The 27,448-nt window shown below is 53.7% G+C and overlaps 2 protein-coding genes across 5 annotated transcripts in view; one reads left to right on the top strand and one right to left on the bottom strand.

Annotated features, from left to right (window-relative positions):
* Positions 1-846: 846 nt before the first annotated feature.
* On the bottom strand, positions 847-22,699 carry LOC125395806 (scaffold attachment factor B2-like). Of its 3 annotated transcripts, none has more exons than XM_087909259.1 (21): positions 22,218-22,699; positions 21,007-21,094; positions 16,384-16,448; positions 16,101-16,307; positions 15,313-15,372; positions 14,209-14,236; positions 12,725-13,364; positions 12,265-12,314; positions 11,575-11,675; positions 9,345-9,494; positions 9,155-9,264; positions 7,098-7,225; positions 5,806-5,897; positions 4,525-4,664; positions 3,975-4,265; positions 3,415-3,552; positions 2,830-2,872; positions 2,256-2,383; positions 1,466-1,578; positions 1,321-1,387; positions 847-1,158 (listed from the first exon to the last, which is right to left on the bottom strand). In XM_087909259.1, the coding sequence occupies exons 1-21, from the start codon at positions 22,386-22,388 to the stop codon at positions 1,014-1,016; spliced, it is 2,955 nt and encodes a 984-aa protein (XP_087765385.1). In that variant the 5' UTR covers positions 22,389-22,699; the 3' UTR covers positions 847-1,013. The 3 variants fall into 3 exon arrangements, with proteins under 3 accessions (XP_087765385.1, XP_087765386.1, XP_087765387.1); XM_087909260.1 differs by having other exon boundaries at positions 4,525-4,661; positions 22,218-22,529; XM_087909261.1 differs by lacking the exon at positions 16,101-16,307 and having other exon boundaries at positions 22,218-22,698.
* Positions 22,700-23,057: 358 nt separating this feature from the next.
* Positions 23,058-27,448, top strand: part of LOC125395805 (scaffold attachment factor B1) — a 28,513-nt gene continuing 24,122 nt past the window's right edge. The window contains exons 1-2 of one of the 2 annotated variants that reach the window (XM_087909262.1): positions 23,058-23,436; positions 26,439-26,523. In XM_087909262.1, coding sequence (XP_087765388.1) covers positions 23,248-23,436; positions 26,439-26,523 — 274 coding nt within the window. In that variant the 5' untranslated portion in view covers positions 23,058-23,247. The remainder of the gene's footprint in view (positions 23,437-26,438; positions 26,524-27,448) is intronic. The other variant, XM_087909263.1, reaches the window with a different exon arrangement.

Here is a 27,448-nt window from a genome sequence, read left to right as displayed (position 1 = left end):
CCAGCCCGGACATTCCACGGGACCAAATATAGCCTCGGGGACAGACCTTGCTGGCCTAAGGTGTGGTGGCAAGATGGGCTTCTGGCAGGCTGAGGAACAGAGTCAGGCTTGGGACTACCCAGCACTGGTGGGTGGGTACAAGGATCTGCAGAGATGGACCAAGGCAGGCTGGACAACTCACTGTGGCTCAGAGAACCCAGTGAATTCACAGTCAGTTTGTGGTGCAGTCAACTGTTCAGGAAAACCCAATCTGACCCTCAGTCACCATACAGGGACCTCTCACCCTCATGCCATGGTCACAGGGGTTTGGATGCTCACACCTGAGCCTGTGATCAGAGGGACGGGGATGGATGTTGAGGTGGGTTGTTCTGCAGCTAAAGCCTGGCTGACACTGCCTGACTGGGTACCATCAGGTTGTGGCTTTTCAAGGTCTCTAGGGAAAGCCATCTCAGGTTTCTGTACCAGGTCAGGATGAAGAAAGGCGGTTGGTGGCTCTACTGCTGTCCCTCAACACCACAGCCCTTCCTCACCACATCCCTATCCTTCAAAAAATGTTTGTGGCCCTGGAGCTCTCAGGCACTACAGGCCAGCTACTACGGACACTTCTCCAGCAGTGGTTGACACAGAAAACTCCCAGAAGCCCAGATGTGGCTCTGCCAAGAGAACCCATCACCCCAACCTCACAGCTAGACGCAGGTCTGGCTAAGATTCCAATTTCTCCAGACCTGAGCTCTGGGGCCTAGGCCCTGAGCATGGGCCAAGAGCGGGGACACAGCTGCAGCCACAGCAGCTGGGGGGGATGGAACAAAACATTTGAGGGGTACGGAATGCCTGACAACAGATAGCTTGTCTTACAAATGGCAGAATAGGACATGTTTATTAAAAACACCAGGAGAGTGAGTTCACACAGACACGTGGCAGAACCTGTGACTGCTGGTGGTGCCATTAAGTGCAAAGTGGCTTGAGCCACAGCCTCTGCCTCCATGGAGCAGCAGGGTTTGGTCCACAGCAGCTCAGTAGCGGCGGGTGAAGTGCGGGTGAAGGTGGGGGTGGAGGACTCTGCCACCCTGGTCCTGGCTGGTCATGCCACCACCTTCTAGTCCACCAGCAGGTACCACATGGCCCTGGGAATGTCCACCATGTGCAAAGCTGCTTTGCCTAGAACAAAGGTAGATGGTTTGCAAGGGTCAAGCCTGGTACTATAAGGTGCCACCTTGCAGAGAATAGGACCCTGTACAGTTGATTCTGAACACCAAACAAGTCATGTATGTAATCGTGGAGGGAGAAAGAAGACAATGGCTGGCATTGCAGCCTTCTTACCCAGCCATGCCACCCCGGCCTGCTGCCACATGCGCATGCCCAGGTCCTGCAAGGCTCCGCTCAGCACCTGTAGGACAGATAGCTCTGTGGACTCTGCCTGTACTGTGGACCTGGTGCTCATCCGCCCCTAGCAGCCCCTTGGTACCTCGCCACCGTATGTGCTCATGGCCTGTCGTGTTTGTGTCCACAGCACTGTGCCAGGCGGGAATCTGCTGCTCCTCCAACCGTGAGTTGTGCTCTGCCCATTCTCTGCCGACTCTTTGACAAACAGAACATGGCTGTCCCCACTCACTTCCCATCACACTAGAAAGAACCCAACTCCAGGGCACCTTCAAAAATAGGATTATGGCCAGACGTGGGCAATGAAGGTGCCAGGAACCACCAGGGAAAGGAGAGTCACCACCAAGGCACCCACACTGTAAGACCACAAGCAGTCACAGTGGTTCATGCTGAGACAAACACATGGGCAGCATGGCCCACAGCTGACAGAGGGCATGGCGCACTTTGCTTTAGCAGTTCAATAGGGAGAAAATGGCAGTGTCCACAGTACGTTATTTTGTGGTAGACAGGACCACCCCAAAACACAACACAGCATAGAGGGGTCTCAAGGAACCTCAGTGAGACCCAGACACAAAGGGGCACAAGTGTGTGTGTGTGTGTGTGTGTGTGTGTGTGTGTGTGTGTGTATTATCTGCAGGCTGGGAAGCATCTGGGATGAGGAATTCAGCCAGAAAGATGGATTTGTGGTACACGGTGCAGGTGGGTGACGTGCAGGCTGCTGTGGCATAGGTTTCTCAGTATGAAACACTCTACTACAGGCTCCAGTGAGGGACTGTCGGAAGATAGCGTGGAAGCCTGTGCTCCACCTCAAACCACCTGTCCCCTCTGTGAACACCCAGAAGCCACCCCAGGCTCTTCCTGCAGAGGGCACTTACCTGGGGGTAGGGGGCAGGCCTTGGCCTTCATTCACCTTGTCAGAGCCATAGCCACGCCAGCTGTCCCGGGAGTCCCAGCCGTGGTGCTCAAGGGCGGCTCCGTGGCTGTGGTGGTCATCTAGGTAGTGCTGCAAGAGGGCACGGGAGAGACGGGGGTATTTCCTGAGGCCCATGCACACACAGGGCCTGGCTCCAATACTCTTACCAAGCCTCTGTCCCCACTGAGCCCATGTCCCCTAGAGGTCCAACAAAGCTGGGCGGCAAAGTACCTATGAGGCAGCTCAGCCTGTGCACACCCCACTGGAGCTCTCTTGTTGACCAAGGAACAAGGGACACTCAGGGGAGAAGCTGTTTCCAAAGCCCTGTCTTGACCAAAGTCCATTCCACAGGACCCTATCTTCTCTCTGGAGAACCAGGCCATGGTGTATTCTCATGACACCCAGCATACAGCTCAACTGGAGGGGCAATGAAGAAGGTCCCGAGAGCAAAGACACTAAGTTCCCAACCAAGGGACAATTAAGTTGAGCTGCTGTTCCTTCCCCAGCAGGAGCCACAGGTGACCACTGCCACTCACCTGCCCATCACGTTCCTCCATTCCTGGTCTGGATCCATCTCTCCTGCAATAGAGGAAAAGGGAATAGGGCAATGATATGGGAACGCATGGGAGTGGGGTGGAGGCAGAAGTCTCCCTTGGGGACAAGTTCTGTGTCCCCTTCTCCACCAGCATCTCTCTTCTAGGAATACAATGGCAAGGATGGGACTGGTAGATGGAAGGCTCTTCTCTGGAGGTGGCAGCAACAGTCTCCATAAAGCCCGAGACCCAGGAGAGCTGTCTTGTGTCTACAATGGGCAGGGGTGAGTTATCTGGAATACAGACAGCCTGGGGAGCTGGAGTAACAGCCCTGACAAGACCCCAGGAAAGGGGAAGTACAGTGTGAGTGCAGGTCCAGGATGCACTAGTGTTCTCTGGGAGGCATGAGGGGCCTTGGCAGTCAAGGCAGCGGAGCCACCGTGTGGGTACAGGGTGTCTGGTGTTCCCTGGTTGATACCTGCAGTTGTCCCGTGGGGGTCCCAGGAAGCAATGAGCTTTTCAGAGAGCACTAGGACCCACCTGCCACACCTGATGACCCTGGGGAGCAGCTGCAGGGGAGGAGCTGACCTGTCTATGACATGTTCCTGGTAGTGGCCACGCTCCCGGTGGTCAAAGTCGTGGAAGTGGTGATCCGGCCGTGGGAAGTCTCGGTACCTGTCGTCCATGGCCGCACGCTTGCCCTCAGGCCAGTAGTTGTCCTCTCTCCTGGTTTGGGTTTTGCAAAAATACTTTATTCAAGGTGACAGCAGCAGCATCCCAGTACCCAATGGTGCTGTCACCTCAGGTTGTAAGCAGGCTGCTGGGAGCTGACTATCACCAGCACCACAGGCATGAGCAGTGCTGGATCACAATGGGTCTCCATGCCTCTTCCCCGTCAACCTATCCCCTGGGACTGTGTGAAAGCGATGGGAATCACAGGTGCCTAAGCCTCCTCCAGGCTCCCTCAGCATGCCTGCAGTGACCGTCTACTGGCTCAGAGTCGGCAGCATCTTGCTCTCTCCATGGCCTCTCACTGCCCATGAATACAGGATGCAAGCAGGGTGGCCACAGCAGAGAGAACTGGCCAAGGAACAGCACCATGTGGCTTTCCATAGAGGAGGCAGCACCCGGCATGGCATGATACTTACCGGGCTTCCAGGTCATAGGGTCTGCGCAGTGCCCGCCGCTCCTGCTCAGCCCGCAGCTGCTCTTGCTGCCGCCGCAGCTCCTCACGCTCACGCATAATGCGCTGCTGCTCCTTGCGCCTTTCGCGCTCCACACGCATACGCTCCCGTTCCAGCCGCTCCCGTTCCAGCCGCTCTCGTTCTAGTCGCTGCCGTTGGCACTGGAGCTGCAGCCGTTCCCGCTGTATGCGTGCCTTCTCGCGGCGCTCCTGGAAGGCGTCCAGTCGCTGTTCGCGCTCCCGCTGCTCCCGCTCCCTGCAGGCAGGTGGCCATCAGCCCAGACAGCAGGCTGCGGCCTCAGTAGTGCCCCATGAAGACTTTGGAGACCTCAGCCAAGCCCTCCCCATCAGGGCTCCAGAGGCCAAAGGTCTTCTGCCAGCTGGCCTTTGTCTGTTTTGCCAGGAACACGCCCTGGCTCTGAGGGACACTACTCCTTAGACCCTCTGATGGTGCCAGGAAACATTTCCAACCTTAGACAGAAACTAAGGCAGGCTAAGCCAGTGCCCCCACTCACCGTCGACGCTCTGTCTCCCGGATCTCGCGCTCCCGCTGTCTCTGGCGTTCACGTTCCCTCTGTTCCTTGATTTTGTCAAAAGACAGGATGTCTCTCTTCTCCCGGCCCTCTGACTTGCGGTCCTGACTTTTGGAGCTCTGCTGACCAGAGTGACTTAGTCAGAACTGAGCGGTGTGCAGAGGGTTAGGGTCCTGTCCTGTCATGAGATTTGGTGGTTGGCCTGGAACATGTCATCCTGCCTAGCTTCACTGCATACAGCACTGATAGGACATCTGAATTCAGTCTACGCTAAACTGAACTGCCATGGGCCCATTCACCTGTAACGTGGGAGGGCAAGTTCAAGGCCGGCCCAGGACACAGAGAGCTCATACCACTCTTCTGGCCCTGTGATTTTTTTTTTGTTTGTTTGTTTGTTTGGTTTCTCTGTGTAACCCTGGCTGTCCTGGAACTCACAAACAGTGCCTTGTTTGACTCCTAATCACTAGGGTTAAAGACCCGTACCAATATTGTCTGGCTCTTATCCTCAGCCTCCCTGGCTCTTATGGTCAGGATGTTTGTGGAAGGCAGGGTTAGCCAAAGCCCCACAGACCCCGAGGGCAGGCACCAGCATTTCCTATTAGGAACAACCAGAAAGCTCTGAATTCAGAGGACCAGGCCGGCAGCTCCACATATATGTAAACAAGGAAAATGACAGAAGTGGGGCTTTGGCATAAAGCCGAGCCGTGAGCTACGAGGGACTCCTGCCCTCATGCTTCTACAGTGTGAGTGTCCTGCACGGTTACACTGATTGTCACCCTACTCCAGGGTCTTTGCGAGGGCAGTTGCTGGTTTTAGGATTGTACTTGGGGTTCAGAGGGTTTAGGCCAGGCAGCCCTGAGAGCTATAGGCGCTTCCAGTCAAACACTCACTTACATCCCCTGCAGAAGTGGAGACAGCAGGCACTGCCATGTGAGCCTGCACTCATCATTGGATGCACTCCAGGCCTGTGCCTGGTGGACCAAACAGTGTGCTAGCCTGGCCTTTTTGGGTAGATGGTTTCAGAGTGAAGCCTCAGGCAGGCCCATACACCTCCCTGGTGCCACCAAAGACAAGGCTCTACTTTCCTTTGGGTTCACTTGGCACAAGGCCAACAGCAGAAATAAACATGTCATCATTACACTAGACTATGCCGGATGGGCCCATCTCTGTCAAGGCTGCCCATGCCTCAGTTCCTGTTCTGGAGGCAGGTAGAGCTGAACAGAGGATGACAGCTAGGGCCCAGACCTGTCACTCAATGCTTACTCTGTCCTTTGACCTGCTCGTGGCCTTCACGCTGATAACAGGTTCGCCCTTGGACTTGTCCATCACGACTGTACGTTCCATGCCTCTGCTTCCTGCATGAAAGCACAGGCAGCCATGAGCACGTGGCCTTGCAGACCCCCACAAGAGTGCGGAGAATCACCCAGCAGTGGGCAAGTTTCCTCACTGTGTGGTGAGGCAGACTGGGCATCTCTGTACTGCAGGCTCAAGGTATAAGCAAGCATCAGGAAAATGGTGCCTCTGGGGAGGCTGAACACATGGAGAAGCTGTAATTTCCTTTCATTTTGTTGTTTTCAAGACAGAGTGGTTTCTCTGTGTAGTCCTGGCTATCTTAAAACTCACTATGTAGACAAGGCGGAGGCGGAGCTCAAACTCAGGTATCTGCCTCTGTCTCCCTGTTTCGAGTTGTTGGGATTAAAGATGACTGGAATTTTTGGTTTTAAAATCTTAGTTTTTGTTGAGAGGAGCATTTCAAGCTGTTTAAGGGAAGAGAGTCACTGGGCTCAACAGAAGATGAAACAGGATCTCAGACAAACTTGACAGCGGGTAGTGCGATTGACCAATATCAAACGGGAGGAACAGCATGGAATACCATACATGGGGCCAGGGAGACGGCACAGTGCTAGCCTTGAAAACAGGACCATGTGAATGCCAGTTGCAACATGAGCTCAGCAGCAGTAGAGGGCTCTGTGTCATCAGCTGAGTGAGCACCACCAGGGGAGCAATCTGCTGAGGCCACTGTGGACGTGAGCACACATTCCCAGCAGAAGCCATTAGCTTTGTCTTGAGATGGGTTTATCAAGGTGTCCTCCTGCCTTGGCCCTGAGTGCAGTCTGTGCTCTAGGGCATCTACCATGCCCTTGACAGGACAGGGACCTGGAGGAACCGAACTGCACACACAGCCCTAGGCTCAGGCCTGACTAGGCCTACCCTCTAATGTGGAGCAAGGCCCCTTTCTTCCTCTTGTGTGGCAGTGCCTACCCCCAGGCTTCACCCACCTGGTCTGGTGCACACCTGATGCTGTGATTTTTGACAGGGGTTTGCTAGACTGTCATAGCTAGCCTTGACCACAATCTCCCTGCCAGTTTTGAGCAGGGTGACATAGGTCCATGCCCCTATGCCTGATTTGCAGAACAGAAACTTCTGTTCTATCACATGATCTGCTATACAAAGAGAGCTCAGTGAGTGGTAAACCTTGGTTGCCTCCTGTCTGGGTCCTCCCGCTCCACTGCCATGCCCCCACCCTTTTCACCAGTGTCCAAGACACAGCTCACCTGACTTGGCAACTCGGGACCGACTAGTAGCTCCTGTAGTGAGCTCATCTTGATCCTTCTCTTTTTTAATGTCTTCTGGCCTTTTCTCCTCCTTTCTTTCCTGCTTCTCTTCCTTCTTGATCACAGTTCTGTTGAAAACAGTAAGCTGTAGCCTTCAGGTGACCTACATGTGAATTACCAGCCCCACCACCAGCGAAGGAGATCTGAGTCCTGCACCACCCCTGCTTCTCTTTGACGGCCTAAAAGCTGGAAGTGCGGGAGCTAGAGTACTCCTGAACCCCAGCACCTCAGCTAACCCACACTCCTGACCTTCCTGTCTCTCGATGCTGGGGTGGCAGGCATGTGCCATGACACCTGGTTCTCCATGGTGCTAGGCATGGAAGTCAGGGCTGGAGCAACACGCCCAGTCTAATTATTTACTGTTTCTGTGTGTGGGTGTACCCTTAATGCATGCATTAAGAGGGCAGAGGACAACTTGTAGGAACCGTCCATGTAGACTCTGAAATCAAACCCAGGCCATCAGCCTTGGCGAACACCTTTACCAGCTGGGCCGCCTTGCCCACCCTAAAAATACTTCCACAGAAGAGTATTTGAATCAAGGGTAGTGGGTAAGCCCGTCTCTCCAGGTTTTGGGAGACTACAGCAGATGGAATGAGTTCTGTGCAGCTCAAGGTGAGATGCGATCTCTAAATAAATCAACAACAATTAACTGACCCCTATGTTGACAAGCAAGGCAGAGTACCCATGCTATCAGCCCAGGGAGCAAGCTCGGCCTGCCTGACCCCCAGTTTCTAGACACTTATACACCAGGCACACAGCGGTACAGCCACAGTCCCCCTTCCTTCATAGAGCTGCAGGAGGGGCTCTGTCCACCTTCTATGGCCTGTTGCAGAGACACACTGCTGCTTCCCACCTGCCTCTCAGGTGCTGGCCAGAGACCTGACTTGTTCTTACACTTTTTGCCTGGATTCTCTCTTTAGATTCTCATGTAGAAGCCTGCATTTATGTCTGTTTTCAAATTCATTAGTGAGACTCAGCGCCCCAAGAGGGGATCCTGATTTCCCAGGCATTAAATGGCTCTGCTGGAACTCCCCACGATTTTTGGTAATACTTTTATTATCTTTAATCTGCAGAGGAAAACCAACTGTTCTGCTACCATGTCCCAAGATGGCACCACTAGAAGAAAAAGCCTCTGAGTGTTCTCCCTATTAGCAGGCCATAGGTATGCCGTCTGCTACGTCTAGCCACAAAGGCACAGCCAGGAGCCTCCTAGAATGAGTGCTAGTCCCACCTATGCTGCTGGGTGCTTCCCCAGAGCCTGTAACTTCCACACAGGGCCAGGTGGCAAGGTCTGATGCATGGTCCCAGTAACACCCTAATGCTCAGCATTCTGGTTCACCGCTGTCATCCTCACTGTGGGATCAGAGGAACAGTGACCACTCTTAAGGCCAGCTTGCTCCCCACTAATCTGGGGTGCCTACATGCAGCAGCGAATTCCAGTCCCACCTGCACCCTAACAACACCCATGTGGCACTTAACAACCACCTTCCCCATCACGGAGCTCTCCTGCCAAAATTCCCTCAATGCTGGCAAGGACACAAGCTGTCAGAGACTTGTCGGATTTCCTGTCTATTTCTGCTCAAAACATAAATCATGTCCCTTGGCAAGAGCACTCCTGAGACCCTGGCTCCAAGTGCTAAGGATGCCGTGGGGATGTGCGGCATGCCAAGGGCATTTTTAATATCTGCGTGAACATGGTGCTGTGTGACATCTGTCAGGGTTGAACACATAGCCTGCTCAAGGTCAGTACTGTGGCTGGAGGGCTACGAGCTGGCAAATCCAGGGCACATCTGGGTGCTTTGGCGCAGAAAGCCCTTCCAGGTCAAGGCTGGTCAGGAGGCCATACTAGCCCCACTGCCACAGCTGGGAAGCTACTCAGTGACTTGGCTCTGGGCTCTGACTAGGGACTGCATTGCCTGTCCTGTGGCTACCAGCTGGGAAGCAGGGTTTGGAAGGGTACTGGGACCCCACGGGACAGGGCCGCCACGTCACTGTACTTCTCCGTCTTGATCTCCACAGGGTGAGGCCTGTCCGGCCCTGGCACTTTCTCCTTCAGGTCACAAGATCTCCTGTCTGTCGACTTCTTCCCGGAGGGCTCGTTTTTGGCCTAGAATGTAACGGGGCGGTGGTGACTTGGGGGGGGCACAGCCCTGTCATTGTTGTGGGTGGCGACAGCAGGCACCTCACCTTCTCCACGGAGATCATCCTTCCATGCAGTTCGGTTCTGTGCAGGTGGCTGATGCATTTGGTGGCCTCATCTGATGTGGACATGGTCACAAATCCATAGCACCGAGCCCCAGGACTCCGGGCGTTGGTGACCACCTTGGCCCCAACAACCTCCGAGGGAAAGAATACACTAGTGTGAGGACACACATGACCCCATCACAAGACACAGGGCTCACGAAGGATCAAGCACCAGACACCCATTGCTGCCTAGTCTAGCTCTGCCTAGTCACCTCTGTGGATCCTAGAGAGTCTCCACTGGTCAGAGCACAGCAGCTCTCATGGTGACAAACAGTACATAGAGCCAGTCAAGTGTCACATGAACAGATATGAAGTCTAGTCAGACCTTGCATGGCCAAAAGTAACCCCTGCGAGGCCATGGTTCTGTGCCAGGCCCTGTGCCTAGAGGTGGTAGCCACCACAAAGGGAAGGGCTGGTGCTTTGCCAGACACACACAAAGCATTCAGACTGCTTGTTTCAAGCCTGGAGTTTCTGGGCCATGGGCAGGGAGGGAAACTGAGGCAGGTTAAATAAAGGTGAGCTGAGGGCTGCAGAGGCTCTGAGCTGGATGGGAGTGGCTTGAGCCATGCATGGGGAGGTATACATTCAGGGCCCTCTCAGGCAAGGAGAAGGCTCTGTGGAAGGCAGGTCACTCACTGCTCATATAGGACAGCCAGCAGGGGTGCACTGTGACTAGTCACAGGCGATATGGGACAACCTGCCATGCCAGAATCTGCTGAAGCAACAAGTTCTCAGCATATTAGGAAGGATGTTCTCTTGAAAATGCTGGGAGAAAAATGTAGTGGGTAGAAAGACGAATAAATCAAGCCCAGTTGGACAGGGTGTCTGTTCACGGAAGAGCAAGGCTGCCCTCTTCAGATACTGAGCCCTCAACAGTCACCTGTGTTGCAGGATGGAGGCCTGAAGGCTGCTGAACTCTGCTTTTCATGTCAAACATAACCGGTAAAGTGAAAACAGCAAAGTAGCATGAGTCGGCATCACGCTGCACTCCAGCACACAGAACATCACTGGCAAGCAATGCCCCCCGCCCCCAGCATCCAGGGAGTCAAATAGCCAGAGGGACAACTGTACCAAAAGGCTTGGACTTCAGACAGAGAGCCAGGGACTGGGGGCATAGCACCCTTGGACATGTGTCTCCACATACCTCCCTTTACATAATGGAGATGCTGCTCATGTCTAGATGTGCACCTGGCCCACCCTTGACCACTGTATTAGGAACCTGACCTTCAGCAGGGGTGGGAGTTAAGCCCCTGCTGTCCTTGAGACCTATGCAGATAGACCAGGCTCACTGGCACTCACAGCCTCTGTACCATGCAGTGCATGGAGGAAAGCAGCAGCTGACAACCACAAACGGTGGATGCTTCAGGGCTTGTCTTATGACACCACCTGCAGTGGACATGACAACTGTTTGCTCAGAGCAGCTGCGTAGGCCCGCACCAAGGGATAACGAAGACTTCTACAGGGTGCACACCCTGTCCAGAGTGCTGTGTGTCCCAGTGCTCAGACTATCCCAGGGTAGGGTAGTCTCTCCTGTCCCTAAGGGAAGCTCTGAAGCCTGTATTGCACTATCGAGAAGTTTTCAAGGTGCTCCAGGCTGAAGGACAGAGAGGCCAACCGTTTCCTTACAGCATACAAGCCTGCTGTGTTGGCCTTAGACTCAGAGGGCTTCCTGCAAAGAGCTAAGTTTGCCTGAACTGTCTTTCTGCTGTACCCTGGGTACTCTGAGCAGAACCAAGTGGGGCTCCTTTCCTTCTATGTCCCAGCTGACCTCTAATCCACTGGGGTGCCCAGGATGACTTTGAATGACTGTGAATTTGGTCCTCATGCCATCACCTCAAGAGTGCTGAGATTGTGTCTAGTTTATGGAGTGCTGGGTATGGAGCCCACAGGGCTCCTGCCAGTCAGATGAGAGCTTTCCCAGCAGAGGACTGTCAGCACAGCTGCTCTCCATGTGTTGGGAGGGAGACAGTCCGATTCCAACAACAATAAACAGGGCAGGGAAGGTGGGTCTGCTTTAGTGAGCTTTAGGTCACCAAGTCCAAATCAAGGGGGTGGATCTACAGTGGCAGTGCGCCTGCCAAGCGCAGGAACCAACATCCGAGGAAAAGAACACTAAGAGCTAGGAGGCCAGCTTCCTCATTCACCTCACTGATGGGCAGGTGTGGGGCCCTACCTTCCCATGCTTGCTGAAGAGGCTCTTGAGGTCAGCAGCACGTGTGCTGGAGGACAGCCCGCTGACCCACAGGTTCCTTCCCGAGCTACAGCTGGCATGGCCTGGGGAGAGGAGGGCATCAGTGCCACTAAGGCAGGACCCATCCACCAAGCTCAACAGCCACCACATAGGGAAGACATTACAAGATTTCCTGTGCCATGACTATGTGTGTACGTGGAAGCCAGAGGTCAACACCCAGGATCTTCCTTACTTTCTACCTTATTCTGAGACCACAGCCCAGTGAGCCTGCAGCTCACAGATTAGGCTGGACAGGTGGGGCAGCAAAGCTCAGAGCTCAACGTGCCTCTGCTTCCCCAGTGCAGGCTGGGGTTACATGGATGGACAGAACCCTCAGGTTCACAGTGCAGAGACTTTACATGAAGCCACCAGAATCTTCACCCCAGATAATCAGAGTAATACCCTGTGGCAGAGATGGCTTTGCCAGACAGCTCAAGGGGTCTTGCAGGCACCTGTCACTAACACAGCAGAGGTGTTCCTGTCTGGGTGTGCTAAACTGTGAAGCACAGACACTCAGAACCCTGACAGTGGTTCAGGGAAGGGCCATGTACAGGGCAACTGGTACATGTGGTAGCCTGCAGTCCACCCCTACCCGGATCACCACATGGAAATACAACCAAGGGAAGCACCTACCTCTCTCGTCTTTAATGACTGGCTTTATATCCTGTTCTTCCTTAACAGAGCTAGAGACAAAAACAAATGTTACTGTAGCAAGGAAAAGGCGAAGTGAACTACTTTCAAAGAGCGAATGTGCTAAAACTGCATACCTACCAGGGAATTAGTCTCAAATCAAACTGACAGACACCTTTCCGAGTTTATGTTGGAAATTCTGACCACAAGAATACAGTGTCAGAACCCTACAGAGCAATTCAGTCTAGCTGGCGATACCAGTCATCAATTTAAGAACCCAACCATGACAGACCGAGCAAGGGAAAACCAATCACCCATTAAATATACGCAGAGACATGGAGCTGCCTGAAGGAGCTAGCGCTGGGCAGCATGGCTGCCGACTGCAGGCTCTAAACAGCTCATGTGTGTCACTAGTGACAATGAAAGGAGATAGCGTCTGGTCTAGGACTGAGAATCAACAAACCTCATTTTCTGATCAGCGCCCTCACTGGCTGAGGACTCTTTAGGAGCTGCAGGGACGTCATTACAAGCATCAAAAGCAAACTTCTTCACGTCGTCTTTGCTATCTCGGGGCTCAGGGCTCAAAGCTGCTGTGGGCGCTCTCACCAGCTCCTGGCTGGTGGCATCCGCGAGCTGGGCAGCTGTGCTACTCTGCTCAACTGGCTCCTCTAGCCCTACAGGCTCGTGGTCCATCCCGGGGCCTCCGCCTGACAGTTTTGTCTGCACCCGGCGCAGTCGAGCCTGCTTGTACTTCCACCTGCGCTTGGCACCTTGGCTCATCACCTTCACCGGCTCCCTTTTCACTACTGCTAACGGGGCATCTGCCTCGCTCCACTGACACCGAGTACTTGGAGACTCAGACTCGCTGTTGCGGACCAAAGCTAAATCTCCCTCCTCCTCTTGTTCTTCTTCCTGCTCTTCCTCCTGCTCTTCCTCTTCCGGGTGTCCACAGCTCTCAAATAGGTCCTCTTCCTCCGCCAGCTTCCTGTCTGGCCCCACACTACTCGTGGCCTGGGCAAAGGGCTGCTCCAGCTCCGAACCTTCTTCTTTTACTGGCTCAGATTTACAAGTTTCCCCCAAAATGTCGAGTATTTTCTCATTTTCTACGGATTTAACAGGAATAGAATGGCACAAGGTTTAATCACCAGGGAAATAAAGCAATCACAACTGCGGCTCGGGCGCAGCGGCCCCGCTCACACCGACAGAACTGCTGGCTACACAGAGATTGGAAAACCCGCTACACAGCGCCTGCACCCTACCTGAGCCCTCAGCCATGGCGCCCCCAGCCTGTGCTAAGGGCAGAGGCTCCCTCCCACCCACCCTATAACCACGGCGCAACTTCCACAGCTTTCTTCATGGTTTCAATCACATCTGTGTCTTCAGACTTCCTTTCAAATGTTCATGGTGCTGAAGCCATGGCAGTCACCGTTTACTTAGGAGCTTGCTGCTCCCAGCTTGAAGGATTGAGGTCAGCACCACAGTCCCAGGTGACTGGAGCTGCTCTTCGCCTGTGAGTACTCGGCAGTCCAGAGGGGCCCAGAATGAACATCTTGGCAGAGACCCACTTCTCTTCTGGCATCGATGGCTCCTGGAGTAAGTGCCCTACCACAGCCTTGGCCTGCCTCAACTGCCTCAAACCCCTGACTGTGACTGGGTATGGTATCACAAGATCTGCCTCGTGTGTGGACACAGCCTCACCCAGGGGCCACTTACAAACACTCTGCATGATCTAATGCAAGTGGCACATTTGCCCCCAAGGCTGCCCTTGGACTGCCACAGCACGCACACAGATCTGGTGATACAGTGGGTTTCCAATCTCTGATCCTGTGTGACTGGGACCGTCCACCACTGGGGTGATTTACGAGACCATTACACAGCTTGAGAACAGACGGACTTAAGCGCAAGCAGCAGGGCGCCAAGCCACAATTTTGCCTGTCTCAGCAGTACCTGGTTCCAAGGGGGCTCCTTCACCAGCCTGTTGGAAAGAGAACAGAAGGGCATATGTCACTCTGAACAGCACAGCCATGGACCCCATGCATGGAATCTGTCACCAAGGCTTCATCCACTGATGCTTCCCTTCAGACAGCTGCACCGTGAACAAGCTCCTGTGTACAGGCTGAGGTGTTCCTCTAGGCGCGAGACCGAATCCCATTCTGCCCATTTTCCAGGTAGCAAAGACACAGAAGAGCATGGCCTCCCTAACCCTTGAGATTGGGATTTAAGGAAGCCTGCCTACTCATTCAGGAGAGTGGCCACACCCTGCACACTCCTGGAACCCCACAGTCCCCCACACTAGCATCTCTGAACCCTAGGAGTTGCATCCCTTCTTGCCTCAGGGCCACCACCACACCAAGTTCATCCTTGAACTCAGCCACACTAACTCCAAGCCTGAATTTCTCTGGGAACCTTCCAGGCACTTACAGAGCCCAGCCACCTGGCCCTCTGGTCCCTCAGTCACACCTCGCAGTATCTCCAAAAACCATACTGCAGCCTCCAAATGCATGGCTAGCATCTGTACCACATTGTATGGTTTGGAGGAGACCGATTCACAGGGCTCTGGCCCCATCAATGGCTCCTTCCTTTGATGGTTGTGAACAGACAACGGGAAAGTGCTGGTTGGGGAAGGAGTCTGCACTGTCTCTGTTCTCTGGCCACCATGAGATGAGCAGCCTCCTCTAGCACACTTTCTCACTGCCATGGTGTTCTTCCTCTCAGATATGTAACAATACAGTCACCTGATCTTAGACTAAAATCCCTGGAACTGTGACCTAACTATCCCTTCAGCAACTGCCACAGGGTGAACAGCCAATGTATGTATGCTCTACACACAGGCACATGCATACACACTCAAAAGCCCCCCACGCACACAGACACATACATACAGACACTAATACACGAATACATGTGCATATACATACCCAAGCACTTATGCACAGACACACACCCATACACAAATACATGTGCATATATACACACCCATGCACTCAAGCACACACACACATACACAGTCTCTTCTCCTACACTGTAGAGACACAGGGAGACGCTACTCACCAGAGTTACTTTGAGGTCTGATGCTGAAGCTTCCAGAGTCTTAAAGACATCCTCATTCACCTGGAAAAACAAATCAGAACATGACTTCATGGAGGCCAGAGCAGTGAACACCTCTGTCCACTCCTCCACAGCATCTATCACTGCTCAGCTGAGGACAGCACAGTTGCCCGACTCCAGGTTGAAGCTGACTGAGGTTCTCCTCATGCAGCAGGTACCCCTGTGCTGCCTGAGTGAGGACTGACTTCCCCAGGAATTTCCACGTGGAAACTGGGTGCCTCTTCATTCAACCTTGCTACTTCAATCTTACTTGCACTCAGACTGTGCCGAGAGGAGGACCTCCAGTTTATCCAATCCCACTGGGAGGTGTTCATAGATCCCAGCCTCAGTTGAAGCTGAGTCTTAGCAAGTCCCTCAGGAAGGAAACCAGACCACACCGAACCACACTGAATAAACTAGCTGTGAGTGCTGTGCAAAGTCAGCCTAAAAAGGACAACAGGTGCCACGGGACAGACATGTGCTGGGCTCAGGCCTTGAGAGCTGACAGCAACACCACCAGGTGACCGACAACAACCTGTTCTGTGGAGCATGTTTCCACAGCACTTAAAGCCTTCATGCCACCCACATACCCCTCTTCGTGAGTACACAGCACTCCCTGCACTATCCCAGAGCAATGGCCACTGGCACCTGACTGTGGAGGGATTAATAGGGTCTGGTTCTACCAGGACCTGGGTAGCCCTGATGCTGAGCCCCCAGGGCCGCTGGCGCACGCGTGGCTGCAAGTTACCTACAGCATGCTCCAGGAGCTGAGCTGGAAGCTGTCCCAGCTGCGCGGCCACGTACTCTTTACTGTCAACGAAGGCAGGAAGAATGCAGTCGTAGGTGTTGCCCTCCCCCAAGCAGGGCTCACTGAGGTCCTCAGCCTCCGTCCCATCTGGCACACCTGTGTCCATGGTGTCCCTGTCCTGTGAGCTCTGCAGAGTCACAACCCCGTCCTCCTGTGAGGGGAGTGAGGATGTCAGTCACCAAGACCATGGGATGTGGGAAGGTGTGCCGCCCCCAGGCCCAACACACCTGCCCATCTCTGGAATCTTCTTCCAGGCCGTTGTCCTCGCCGCCCTCCTCCTCCATCTTGAATCCTAATTACAGAATAGTGTCAATTGGGTTAGAGTCCAGAGCCAGTCTCAGAATTCCTCTGTATTGCAGAGATCCTGTCTAGGTGGATGGTGGATGTTTTTCAAAGCCAAGACTTCAATCATCTTAGCAAAGCTCTCAGACTCTGTATAAAAGCCTTAGGAGAAAGCCACAGAGAAACCTTATCTTTAAAGGAGATTTCAAAATCGCCCCAGACTAAACACCTCAAAAAACAGAGGAAAAGTCTGCTTAGATAACTGGAACTCCCTATCTACACAGACTCAGAGACGCCTGTCCCTACCTCCCATCACTCCAGGCAAGGGTATGGGACTCCTGGGGTGCTGTCTCTGGACATGCTGGACTGCTGACTAGGTCCACTTGCATTCTGCTCCCTACAAGTGCTTGCCTGCAAATTAGGGCCGATTTTGCGTGGTGCATGCACATGTGCACACTGTGGTCTGAGGTCACCAATGGGTGTCTCCCCCCATTAAATCCTGGTGTAGGGTCTCACTGACCTGGAGCCTGCTCATTTGCCTGCCATCAAACCAAACGATCCTCCAGTGTCCACCTCCCAGCACTGTGGTTATAAACACGCACCAGACATGGTTTTCCCTGGGTGCTGGGTATATGAACTCAGGCCCACCCTTATAATTAATTCTGTGGCAACAACTCAGGAGATGGAGCCATCTCAGCCCCACAACTGTTCTTTTTTTTTTTTTTTTAAAATATTTATTTATTATGTATACAATATTCTGCAGGCCAGAAGAAGGCACCTCATTACAGATGGTTGTGAGCCACTATGTGGTTGCCGGGAATTGAACTCAGGACCTTTGGAAGAGCAGGCAGTGCTCTTAACCACTGAGCCATCTCTCCAGCGCCCCCCACACAACTGTTCTTAAGGCGACATTTGTGGTAAGGCGACATTGTGGTAAATCCATCAATGGTTTTGTGAAAGAAAATGAACTCTGTAGGGGTTGTTCTAACTGCATCCCAAAGAGGAAAAAGGGCTGTTTTTGATGGTCAATCAAAGTTGAGACCTGGGAGGAGGGAGCAGCATCACTGGCATGCAGGTGTGCTTGTGTGTATATGTGTGTACATACACATGTGACCCAGCCATCACCTGAAGCCTCTGGCAATAGCATGAAATACTCAGGATGCTTTATAACCCTGCACAATGGAAACACAGTTGGAGTTCATGACCTAGGGACTTGTGTCCCTCTGACTTTTGGTTCCCTATGACAACACACCAGGTAACTTCCAAAAAGATAAAATACTGGGAAAGTCATCAAACCACAAACAAAACTCAAGAATCATCCAATGAAACAACTGCCTGGGGATATTGCTCAACATTAACAAGGACTCCAAATTCAGCCCCCAACACTCCTGTAAATGCTGGATGTGGTGATGTCTGCATTGTCATCCCAAGGCCAGGGTGGTGCAGACAAATAGGTGGGTGCTTTTGGGCCAGACAGTTTAGTTGACTCAGCAGTCCCAGGCCAGGATAAAAACACTTGCCAGGTGTAATTTGGATGACAAGTCAAGGTATCTGAACACTTTGTATCCAGTTCACAGTGCTGGTTGGGAGATTATGGATGGACCTTTCAGGGCAGTGGGTCTCAACCTTCCTAATGCTGGGATGCTTTAATACAACTCTTCATGTTGTGGTGACCCCCCAACCACAGAATTATTTTTGCTGGGTTAGAGAGATCTCAGGGGTCAAGAGCACTTGCTGCTCTTCCAGAGGTCCTGAGTTCAATTCCCAGCACCCACATTAGTGGCTTGAAATCATCTCTGAGATCTGGTGTCCTCTTCTGGCCTGCAGGCACACATGTAGGCAAAACACTCTGTGTGTGTGTGTGTATGTATGCATATATATAAATATGAATATAAAGTCTTAAAAAAAGGAAAGAAGTATTTTTGTTGCTACTTCATAGCCGTAATTACCTGTTTTCTGAGAATCTTAGGTGACTCCTAGGAAAAGTTGTTTGACTGCAAAGGGTTGAGAGCGTTAGGAGGAGGAACCCTGCTGAAAGAAGTCTGTTCCTGTGAGAAGGTTCTGAGAGCTGGCCTCACTTCACTCTGCTTCCTGCGTATGGATCCATTACCAACTCTCCCCCTGGAGTCACATGTCCAATTTCCACCCTCAGAATCCACTGGACAGCTGTGCTCTGATGCTGGACGTGGGCCACCACACTCAGAAAAATGTCAGAACAAACATAAACGGAGTGAGATGGCTCAGTGAGCAAAGCAGCTGCTACCGAGCCTAAGAGTGGTTCCTGATCATACACGAGGGAGAAATGCCTCCTATCAAGTCCACCCTGACCTCTGTACTTGCAGTGTCATCTGTGTGTACACATCCTCACGGACATGCATGTGCACATACATACACCAACTAAAAACAAAACAAATCAAGGTGGATGTTATCTGAAAAACACTGGCCAGTGGAGAATGGAGGATCCCTGGGTTGATGGCCAACCAGCCAGGCAGCAAGAACCTGTCCCAGGAAATCATATGGATCACAACTGTGGCCAATCTACTGCTGACCATGTATGCGCACTCCAATCCACACAGACAGACACCAAAAGAATTCAAGTTTGAACAAACAATCAAAACCCAGGCCAGTTCCACAGCTGGGTGGGCTGGGCTTGCCTGGTGGTCCCAGTTCAATTCTCAGAACCAAATAACCCCTATGATGACTAGAGCACCTTGTTCAGCTGTAAAGTGGGAGGGTACTCAGAATAGTCATGCCCCTGTGGTGGCATGCAGTAGTTCATATTAAGAGTTCCAGGTCACAGCTCAAACACAGGACACAGTGATGGTTGCTGAACACTGGCACAAGGGACACATTCATTAATTAGTCCATCCAACATGAATTGCAGGGGTCAGAACCATTCAGTGATTTCACTTACGTTTGGGGGCTCTGGGACAAATACTGGGTGAATACTTGCCCAGCCCAATCCCTTGGAGTCACCTCCTACCTCTGAGAAGCAATGGCTGTCACATTCCTAGAACTTCCTCCCACTTTGTCTGGGCCATTACAAAACCTTCGAAGGCCGGCAGCCGAGGGCTAGCACATCCACACTGAAGACCACTCCCAAGCACCTCCAGAGGAGGTACTCTCCAAACAAGCAGACCACCACCTCCTCCTCCAGGCTCATCTGACAACGCTGCCCACTGATCTGATACGCTAAGTCCAGTTACCAAGTGTCTATGACACAAGCAACCAGGGGCACGCTAGGCCTTCAAGGTGAGCGCTTTAAAAAAAAGTTATATGACACACCAAGGAGCATGGATGGGATGTGGAAGGCCGAGTTCAACTTCTGGAGCTAGTCATTTCTTCCCACCACATGGGTCTTGAGGACCAAACAGTGGTGCCTCAGGAGTAGCAGCAAACACCTTTAGTAGCTGAACTAATTTAGCAGCCCTTGGTTGTTTTTTAACAAGAGCCTCACATAGCCCTGCCTCCCTGGAATTGGCCATCCTCTTGCCTCAGCCTCCTGAGTGTTGAGGAAAAGTTGTCCTTCTAGAAGTTGCTGGTAAAAACTGACTTCAGGGAGATGGGCAAATGGCTCAGCTGGTGAAGCACTGGCCGTGTGAGCTTAAGGGCCTGGGTTCAATCCCCAGCACCACATGAAGAGCTGGTGTGTGGGGACAGGAGAATCCCCAGGACTCAAGTCAGCAGCCCAGCCAAATCACCAAAGTAGTCCAGGTAAACCCAATTTCAAAGCCAAGGAAGATGGACTGGACAGACAGTTCAGTGGCTGAAAGTACAGGACAGGCTTCAGCTACTAGCAACCACGGGACTCCAGCTCTAAGGGATCCAAGACTTGCTTCTGATCTGTGGGCACTGCACATATGGGGTGCACTCATACTGAGGCAAACACTTGCACACATAAAATAAACCTCAACACAGACAAAAGCCAAAGTGAATGATGTGACACCAAGGGGGCCACAGCCTCCCACACGCATGTGTAAGTATGCACACATGCATGCACACACATAGATCACAATCATTAGAAATGCTATGAATTTCTCTGTATTCCCTCAGCAACCATCCTATACAGCTTGAACTCAATGACCCTTGGATGAAAAGACTGTGGATGGCTATGAGAACTTTCCTGCAGTATCTTTCAAGAAAACAAGCTAGTGCTGGGACCATGGCTTGGGGTAGAGCCCATACTTGGCAAAGTCAGAGAAGGTACCTCAGTACTGTGTCACCCTTATGAGGTGTCTGTGTCATATAGTTCATTTCCTGGCCCCTGCCCTGGTCCTCCTCCCATATTCCTGACACTGGCCACTTGTCAAAAAGGAGTAGTCAGCGTGAGTGTGGAGTGTGTATGTGTGTGAGAGAAAGAGGGAGGGAGGGAAGAGGAGAGAGAGAGGGTGGGAGAGAAGTAGAGGAGAGGGGGATGAGTGTGAGTGTGTGTGTGGGGGAACCCTCAAGGCCAGCAGCTCAGTTGACACTCCTTCCCCAGGCCCAGCGGTCAGGCAGTTTTTGTGTGTGTGTGCCTGAAGGGCAGCAGCCCAGCTTGACACTCTTCCCAGGGTGAGACAGGAAGGTACCTCTGGAGCATCTCTTTCCAGTCCTCTTGCTCGTGGCTCCCCAGCTGATGCCAATTTCCTCAGGCTCTTGTCCTTCTTCCTTAACTGCCTGACAAAGAGAAGGTAGATTTTGATACAATGTAATTTATCAAGAGTGCCTGGCACAAGCTGTTCTTTCAAAGTAGCGATCTCGCAAAACCATCTGCAGAGACAGCTATTGTGCGTTCACGATCTGGGCTTCAGGTCTCACCCAACACAGTCGGCTCCCTTGTCGTGCTAAGACCAAAAATTCAGAGAAAGGAAAACTGAAAGTCTGGGCCTCAGAATCAGGGTCATCACGCTGTGGTCATGCACTCAACTGGTGGCATGTGGCCCTGAATATAATCCCGGCACTGGCAAAAATAAAGTAAAAAAAAAAAATTCCAAGTATCACCCCCAAATCAGGGTTGGTGGCCATTCACAAAAGGATTACTTATCTAACGTTCCCCTGCCCTTTCATCGCAAGCAGGGCCGATGGCAGGACAGATGTCCTCGGTTCAGGGAGGGCAAAGGGTCGAGCGGGGTTCAACAGCTACCATTAGCCCGCCACGGCGGTGCACATCAGCAATCCCAGCGTTTGGGAGGCGGGGGCAGGAGGATCGGGAGCGCCAGGCTAGTCTGGGCTACACAGCAAGTCTGAGGCCAGCCTGGGCTATGGGAGATCTCCAAAGTAAAGGGGAGGGGCGGGGAGAAAGTCGGTGCCTTCCCCGAGGGAAAACGTAACACGGGCTGGGGAAGGAAGCAAGCTGGTCAATTTTCCCTCCAAGTATCCTGACGCCTTCCGCCGGCAGCCCTAACCCTCGAGGACCCCGCTCCACACAGACCAGTTGGTGTCAAGTGCAGCAGTGCACGGGACAAGACAGACGGGGAGGTGACAACTCACGTTGACCCAAGGTGATAAGCAGGCTCGAGGCCAGAAAAGTGCGAGGGGAGCAGAAGTGGGCACGGCCCGGGCAGAGCCCAGCATGAGGTCGGCCGGCTGGCACTCCCCGGAGTAAGGAGAGGTGGACGCGGGCGCGCGGAGACCTGCCCCGGCCCACCGAGCGAACCCTGGGCTACTGCGAGGCACAGAGAGGGCGGCGGCTGGCCAAGGTCACACAGCCTCGGCTCGCCGGTGCCTCGGGCTGGGAGGCTCCGAGCCTGCGGGGGCAGAGGCGCGCCCGGCTCCCGGCGCCGGCCCGGAGCCCGCTCACCTTCTTCAGCCGCTCCATCAGCACGCTCTTGTTGCCGCCCGTGTCCAGGTTCCGCTTCTTCAGCTCCGCCCTCAGGTCGATCACCCGCAGGTCGCTGAGCCGCCGTGTCCCGGTCTCCGAGGCGACTGGACCGGAGCCGGGGTCGCCCGACCCGGCCACGGGGTCCGCCATCCTCGCTTCCGCGACTTCCCCACCCGCTCCGCAACCTCACACACGCGCCGCCCGCGGCTGCGGCGGCTGGGAGCACAAAATGGCGCCGCCTAAGAGGAAAACGCACTCGCTTCCTCCCGCCTCCTTTTGCGGCTGCGCAGGCGCACCGCTCTGACGCACCTCCTCGGTCCCACGTCCCAACTTCCGCCGGCCTCGCGTCGGTGATGCGCACGCGCTACCGGTCCCAAGCGCGACCTCGTTCGTTTCTGCCGAACGTGCACGCGCACCTCTCTGTCGTGCCGCTTCCGGCTCAAGACCGAGCTTTCGCGAGCCTTGCTCGTGAGGATGCGCATGCGCAGCAAGTCGTAAGCGCCGGTTTTGTTTTGTTTTGTTTTGTTTTTTTTTTTTTTTTTTTTTTTTTTTTTTTTGCATGCGCATGCGTGCCGCCTCGCCGCGGCGCGGCCGCCCCGAGTCTGGCTATCCTGGCTATCCCCCTCGCTTCACGTCACTGCCGCGCACGCGCTCCGACACAGCCAGCTGTCCCGTACCTCAACGCGCAGGCGCAGAAACCGCAAGTGCGCATGCGTCGCGGCCCGCGGCGGAGGGAGACCCGGCGAGACGCGCCTGCGCCTTCTCCGCCGACGCACTCACGGCGCTTGTGCAGAGGCGTCGGAGCGCATCCTTCTCGTGCCGGGCGCGCCTGCGCAGTGACGCGGTGCGCCTCAGGAGAGGCTGGAGCGGTTCCCTCTCAGGCGGCGCCATTTTGTGGTAAGAGTGCCGAGATTCAAAAACATAATAATAATAATTCCAAAAAGCACACGCACGCAAGCCCACCGACCCGGTTCTGTGTGAAGTGGGCGACGGAACCAGGGTCCCTGGAATGGCGGAGACTCTGTCGGGTTTAGGAGACGCTGGTGCGGCGGCCGCAGCGGCCGCGAGCTCCGCGGCGTCAGAGACCGGGACGCGGCGGCTCAGCGACCTGCGGGTGATCGACCTGCGGGCGGAGCTGCGGAAGCGGAACCTCGACTCGAGCGGCAATAAGAGCGTGCTGATGGAGCGGCTGAAGAAGGTGAGGTTCGCGGAGGACCCCGCGGTCGCCATGGCGACGCCCACCGCCGGGTCCCGGGCGGCTCGCGGCCTCCGCGCCGCGCGCTTCCGCTCCGGCCCCACGGGCGCCGGGCCGGGGATGAGTTCGAGTCCCGACGCCGCAGCGCCCTGCGGCCGTGGCTCGGGTTCGGGTGACGTCGCATTCCCTGCGCTACTTAGCCCCAACCCCAAAGGGAGATGGAGGGGATTCTGCCAAGGTCACTCGGCAGGATTCAAGTCCCTCATCGGCCCCCGAGGCCGAACAAGTGTGTGTTTGCTTGTTTTACGGGAATACATACAGTGACCCGTGGGGATACGAACCCTCAGAGACCCTCAGAGTTCATATGGACAACCTGAGGATGTAGCCCAGGGGATGAAAAGAAGAAAAGTTTTTAACATTTTGCCAGGATTAGGTTGGTACGTGCTGGGAGGAAAGAACGTTTTGTCAGTGATAGGCAAGTCAGCCTTGCTGCAGAGTGAGTTCAAAACCACCCTGAGTTGCCGAGTTCAGGGCTAGCGATAGAGTGTCCAAGGGCAGCTCAGATTACAAGGCAGGTGGGGGGAGGTGAGACAAATCCGTTCAATTTTGCAAGCTTGTTTCCAAATAGAAAGTAGGGACCAAGAGCTACTCTTGGTTGGTAGAGTGTTTGTCTTGCATAGGCCAAGTTCTGAGTTCTACCCCAAGTGCCTCCTCAGGCCGGGATTGCACACCTGTCAGGGGTGGAAGATGAAATTTGAGGCCCTCTCTCAAAACAATAGTGTTTTGTTTTGTCTCTAAAAAGAGGGCTGGTCGTGTAACTCAGTGGTAGCATGCTTGCCCAATACTACAAAGGCCCTCAGAGCCACCTCTGCCTTAGCACACACAGTTGGCTGTGGTTAGGTTGGAGTCAGAACTCCGGGACTGTGCCCCAGAGGCAGGTGGAGGGGCATCTCTACTGCCCACCTTGGTGGCCTTGTTCAGGAAGACCTTTAGCTCCTCCGAGTCTATCCCTTCAGAATAATGAGTGGGTAGCAGGCCACCTTTAGAGTAGGGCGGGAGGTCACGTGAGCACTGGCTTGGTGTGCAGACTGGTGCAGGTGAACAAACTTGTCTCCTTGGGCCACCTTTTGTCATTTGTAGATATGGACTCTGAGCCCCACCTTGGAGATGCATACTTTGTGTGTGTGTGTCACCTTAGGAAGCTGTCCCTTTTGGACAGTGCCTCCTGTCTGCGCACCCCTGCACACAGGAGCAGACGATTCATTCTGCCTTTCTGGATCCTTGGCTGTTCAGAGAAGATGGCAGGGAAAGCAGGAGGAGGCAGCAATGTGAGGGCCTGCGTTCTGTCCCCAGCATCCACAGAATAGGCTGGGTCGGTTACAGTCCAGTGCTCAGAGAGACAGGCATACCTCTGGTCCTCACTGGCTGATCTAGCCAAGTCCTTCAGGACAGCTGAGGTGACCCCCTGGCCTCTGACCTGGCATGTAACATCATGCGTGTAGGAGAGGACCAGGGTGAGCACTCCACCCACTGAACCCAACCCACTCATTCTCTGTGGACGGACATTGCGTCTTTACTGGAATAGTCAAGAAGTTCTCTCATGGTGTCATAGGACATTCAGGGTGTGGGGAGGGGTGGTTAGGGTGATGTCAGCCTGCTAGGGAGCACAAAGCTGAGGGTGGGCTTCTGGACATTGTCACTCTGTGTGTGTCTGTGGTTCTGTTGCTCTGCCTCTGTCGAGCAGCTGGTGGAGGGATTTGCTGAGGTGGCCTGGGAGGGGCGGCCATGTTACATCACCCCAAGGGATGAAATGAGACACCTTCCTGCAGCTTGTCCCTTACCCTGGGGATTGTTGAGAGTCACTGTCCCCAGAGAGAGGGCAGGGGCTGCTGATGCCACTTGTCTCTTGTCCCAGGGCCTTGCTCCTGCTGCTTACCTCTGTGCCCTTCTGTATCACAGGAGGCTGCCCAGGGTCTGGGAAGAGTTGCCTGAGCTTGATGCCTAATGGAGATCTAAGGACACTGTTAGTGCTCTCTTCTGGGGACAGCAACTTTCAACACTAAGATGAGGGGCATGTTTGCGGGAAGGTGTTTCATTTCATTTCCTGGGGACAATGTTGACAGAACTGTGCGGGGAGAGGCCTCAGAGCCCCAAGTGGTCCTAGTTGGCACAATTGTTACTGATATACTGGCATACTTGGTGCCCTGACTGTGCAGGGCCACTGCTGAGCAAATGACATTCTTGGGTGTGAAATGGGACTTCTAGAGAGTTCCCACTACAAGTCACAGGAGGGGATAGCAAGGTCTGAGGCCTTGAGGACGCAGCCAGTAGGTCAGTGTGCCTTGAGGGTCTGGAAGGAGCAATTAGGCTTAAGCCAAGGAAGTCTGAGTGTTGTTCCTCAGGGATACAGGAGGTGGAGGAGCCTGCAACTCTGAAGACTTGCCTCCATGCCTCAAGGGGTCCCCAGGAAAGCCTGGAAGCAGTGCTGGCTACTGTCATTAGGGGCCATGAGTGCTTGCTGGGAAACAGTACTCAGAGCACAGGTGGTCAAATCCCCGGCACCATATAGAAAGCTGGCAGCCATGTACACCTGTGATGCCTGATGCTACCTGACTGTTACCCCAGTTTCACATTCAGGAAGAGAAGTCCGTGTTGAGGGGCCAGAGTAAAGAGGGCACAAGTACCTACACAGAAGAAAGAAAAATGACAGAAACAAAGCAGACCTGCATTACTTTAGAAAAGCCACCAGGCGATGGTGCCAGGACCCTCATTCCATGTACAGCAGGCTGGCTGGCTGTGGGGCAGGGTGGCAGATTGCAGCACCTGGGCTCCAAAGCCCTGAGACCAGCCTGTGCACAGGGTATCCTTTGTGGATGGTATGGAGCTGAGAACTGCCCTGTGTTCAAGCTGAGGGCTCAAGTGAGCCTCCTGACTCCTCCTTGAACTATGGGTTGCCTTGCCACCTGCTGTTTTATTGGTTGGCTTTTCTCCTGCTGTCTCTTCAGGCCATTGAAGAAGAAGGTGGAAATCCTGATGACATCGAAGTCACCTCTGAAGGCAACAAGAAAATGCCTAAGAGGCCCAGCAAAGGTATGGAGCCTCTGGGCCACTGTCAATGCTATGGGTGCCCTGTGGGTGCCCTGTGGGTGCAGGCCTTCAGGAAGCCCTGCCTGCTTGTCCACAGTCCCCCCTGTCACACAGGACCTGAACATGTAATGGGAGGGGATTGGGTATGGTCCTTCAGCTTCATGAAGAGAGCCTCTTACTGCCTCACCTGCCGGAAAATAAGGCCTCTATAATACCAGACCACCACACACACAGTTTGTTCAGAACCCCCAGAGTGAAAGCTGGAGGCCACTACTCAGCATGTGCCCATCCAACAGCCCCGTCCCAGGCCCAGCTCCGCCTCTGCCTCCAGCTTGTGGGGGCTGCTCCCCAGTCAGTCCTCTGCCTCATCCTGCTGTGTATCATCTTTTTGAAACCCAAGGGACTTGACAGGATCAGATGAGTTGAGGCTGCTGGGGACAATGTCTTGGTCACCGCAAGGTGGGATGGAGTGGTACAGTGGCGATATGCTGCCCTCTCTAGCCTAAGGTTCTGCTTTGGCCTTCTGTGGGCCTTAAATGAAGATGGCCCTGCTAGAGAGTGCACCCAAGAGTTTCCTATTTTACTTTTTGCTTTTTTAGTAAAAGCAAATGCTTGTTCTGATGTTTTGCCAGATGCGTGAGTTTAAGTACAGAGTTGACATTCCTTCCCACTCGGAACTGGCACAGTAGGGATGTATGTGCCTCCTGTGTGTCGGGTCACGGGTCACTTTCATGCATGTGTTTTCCTTGAAACCTGAAAGTAAAAAAAAAAAAAAAAACCCGCCATGGTGGTTCAGTGTCAGCCTGGTGTGCCCAGTTGGTTTCAGGGCCAGACTTGTAACAGGGCCTGCTTGTTGGGGTTTTTGTCCCGCCTGGTTCCTCAGCCATTTAGTCCCACAGAAAATCACACAGAGGTTCTCCATAAGTTA

Source organism: Myodes glareolus, chromosome 8 (assembly GCF_982192425.1).
Source record: "Myodes glareolus chromosome 8, mMyoGla1.1, whole genome shotgun sequence".
NCBI lineage: Eukaryota > Metazoa > Chordata > Mammalia > Rodentia > Cricetidae > Myodes > Myodes glareolus.
Note: the sequence above shows the minus strand (reverse complement) of the source record. Positions and strands in the feature narration are given on the sequence as shown.

Bases quoted from the DNA above. Each gene is read 5' to 3' on its own strand.
- LOC125395806 (XM_087909259.1), bottom strand. From the start codon at position 22,388: ATGGCGGACCCCGTGGCCGGGTCGGGCGACCCCGGCTCCGGTCCAGTC. The intron at 16,449-21,006 runs GTACCTTCCTGT...TTCTGTAATTAG, and splicing joins TGGAAAGAGATGCTCCAGAG to GATTCAAGATGGAGGAGGAG. The intron at 14,237-15,312 runs GTGAGTAGCGTC...TCTTTCCAACAG, and splicing joins CAGACCTCAAAGTAACTCTG to GCTGGTGAAGGAGCCCCCTT.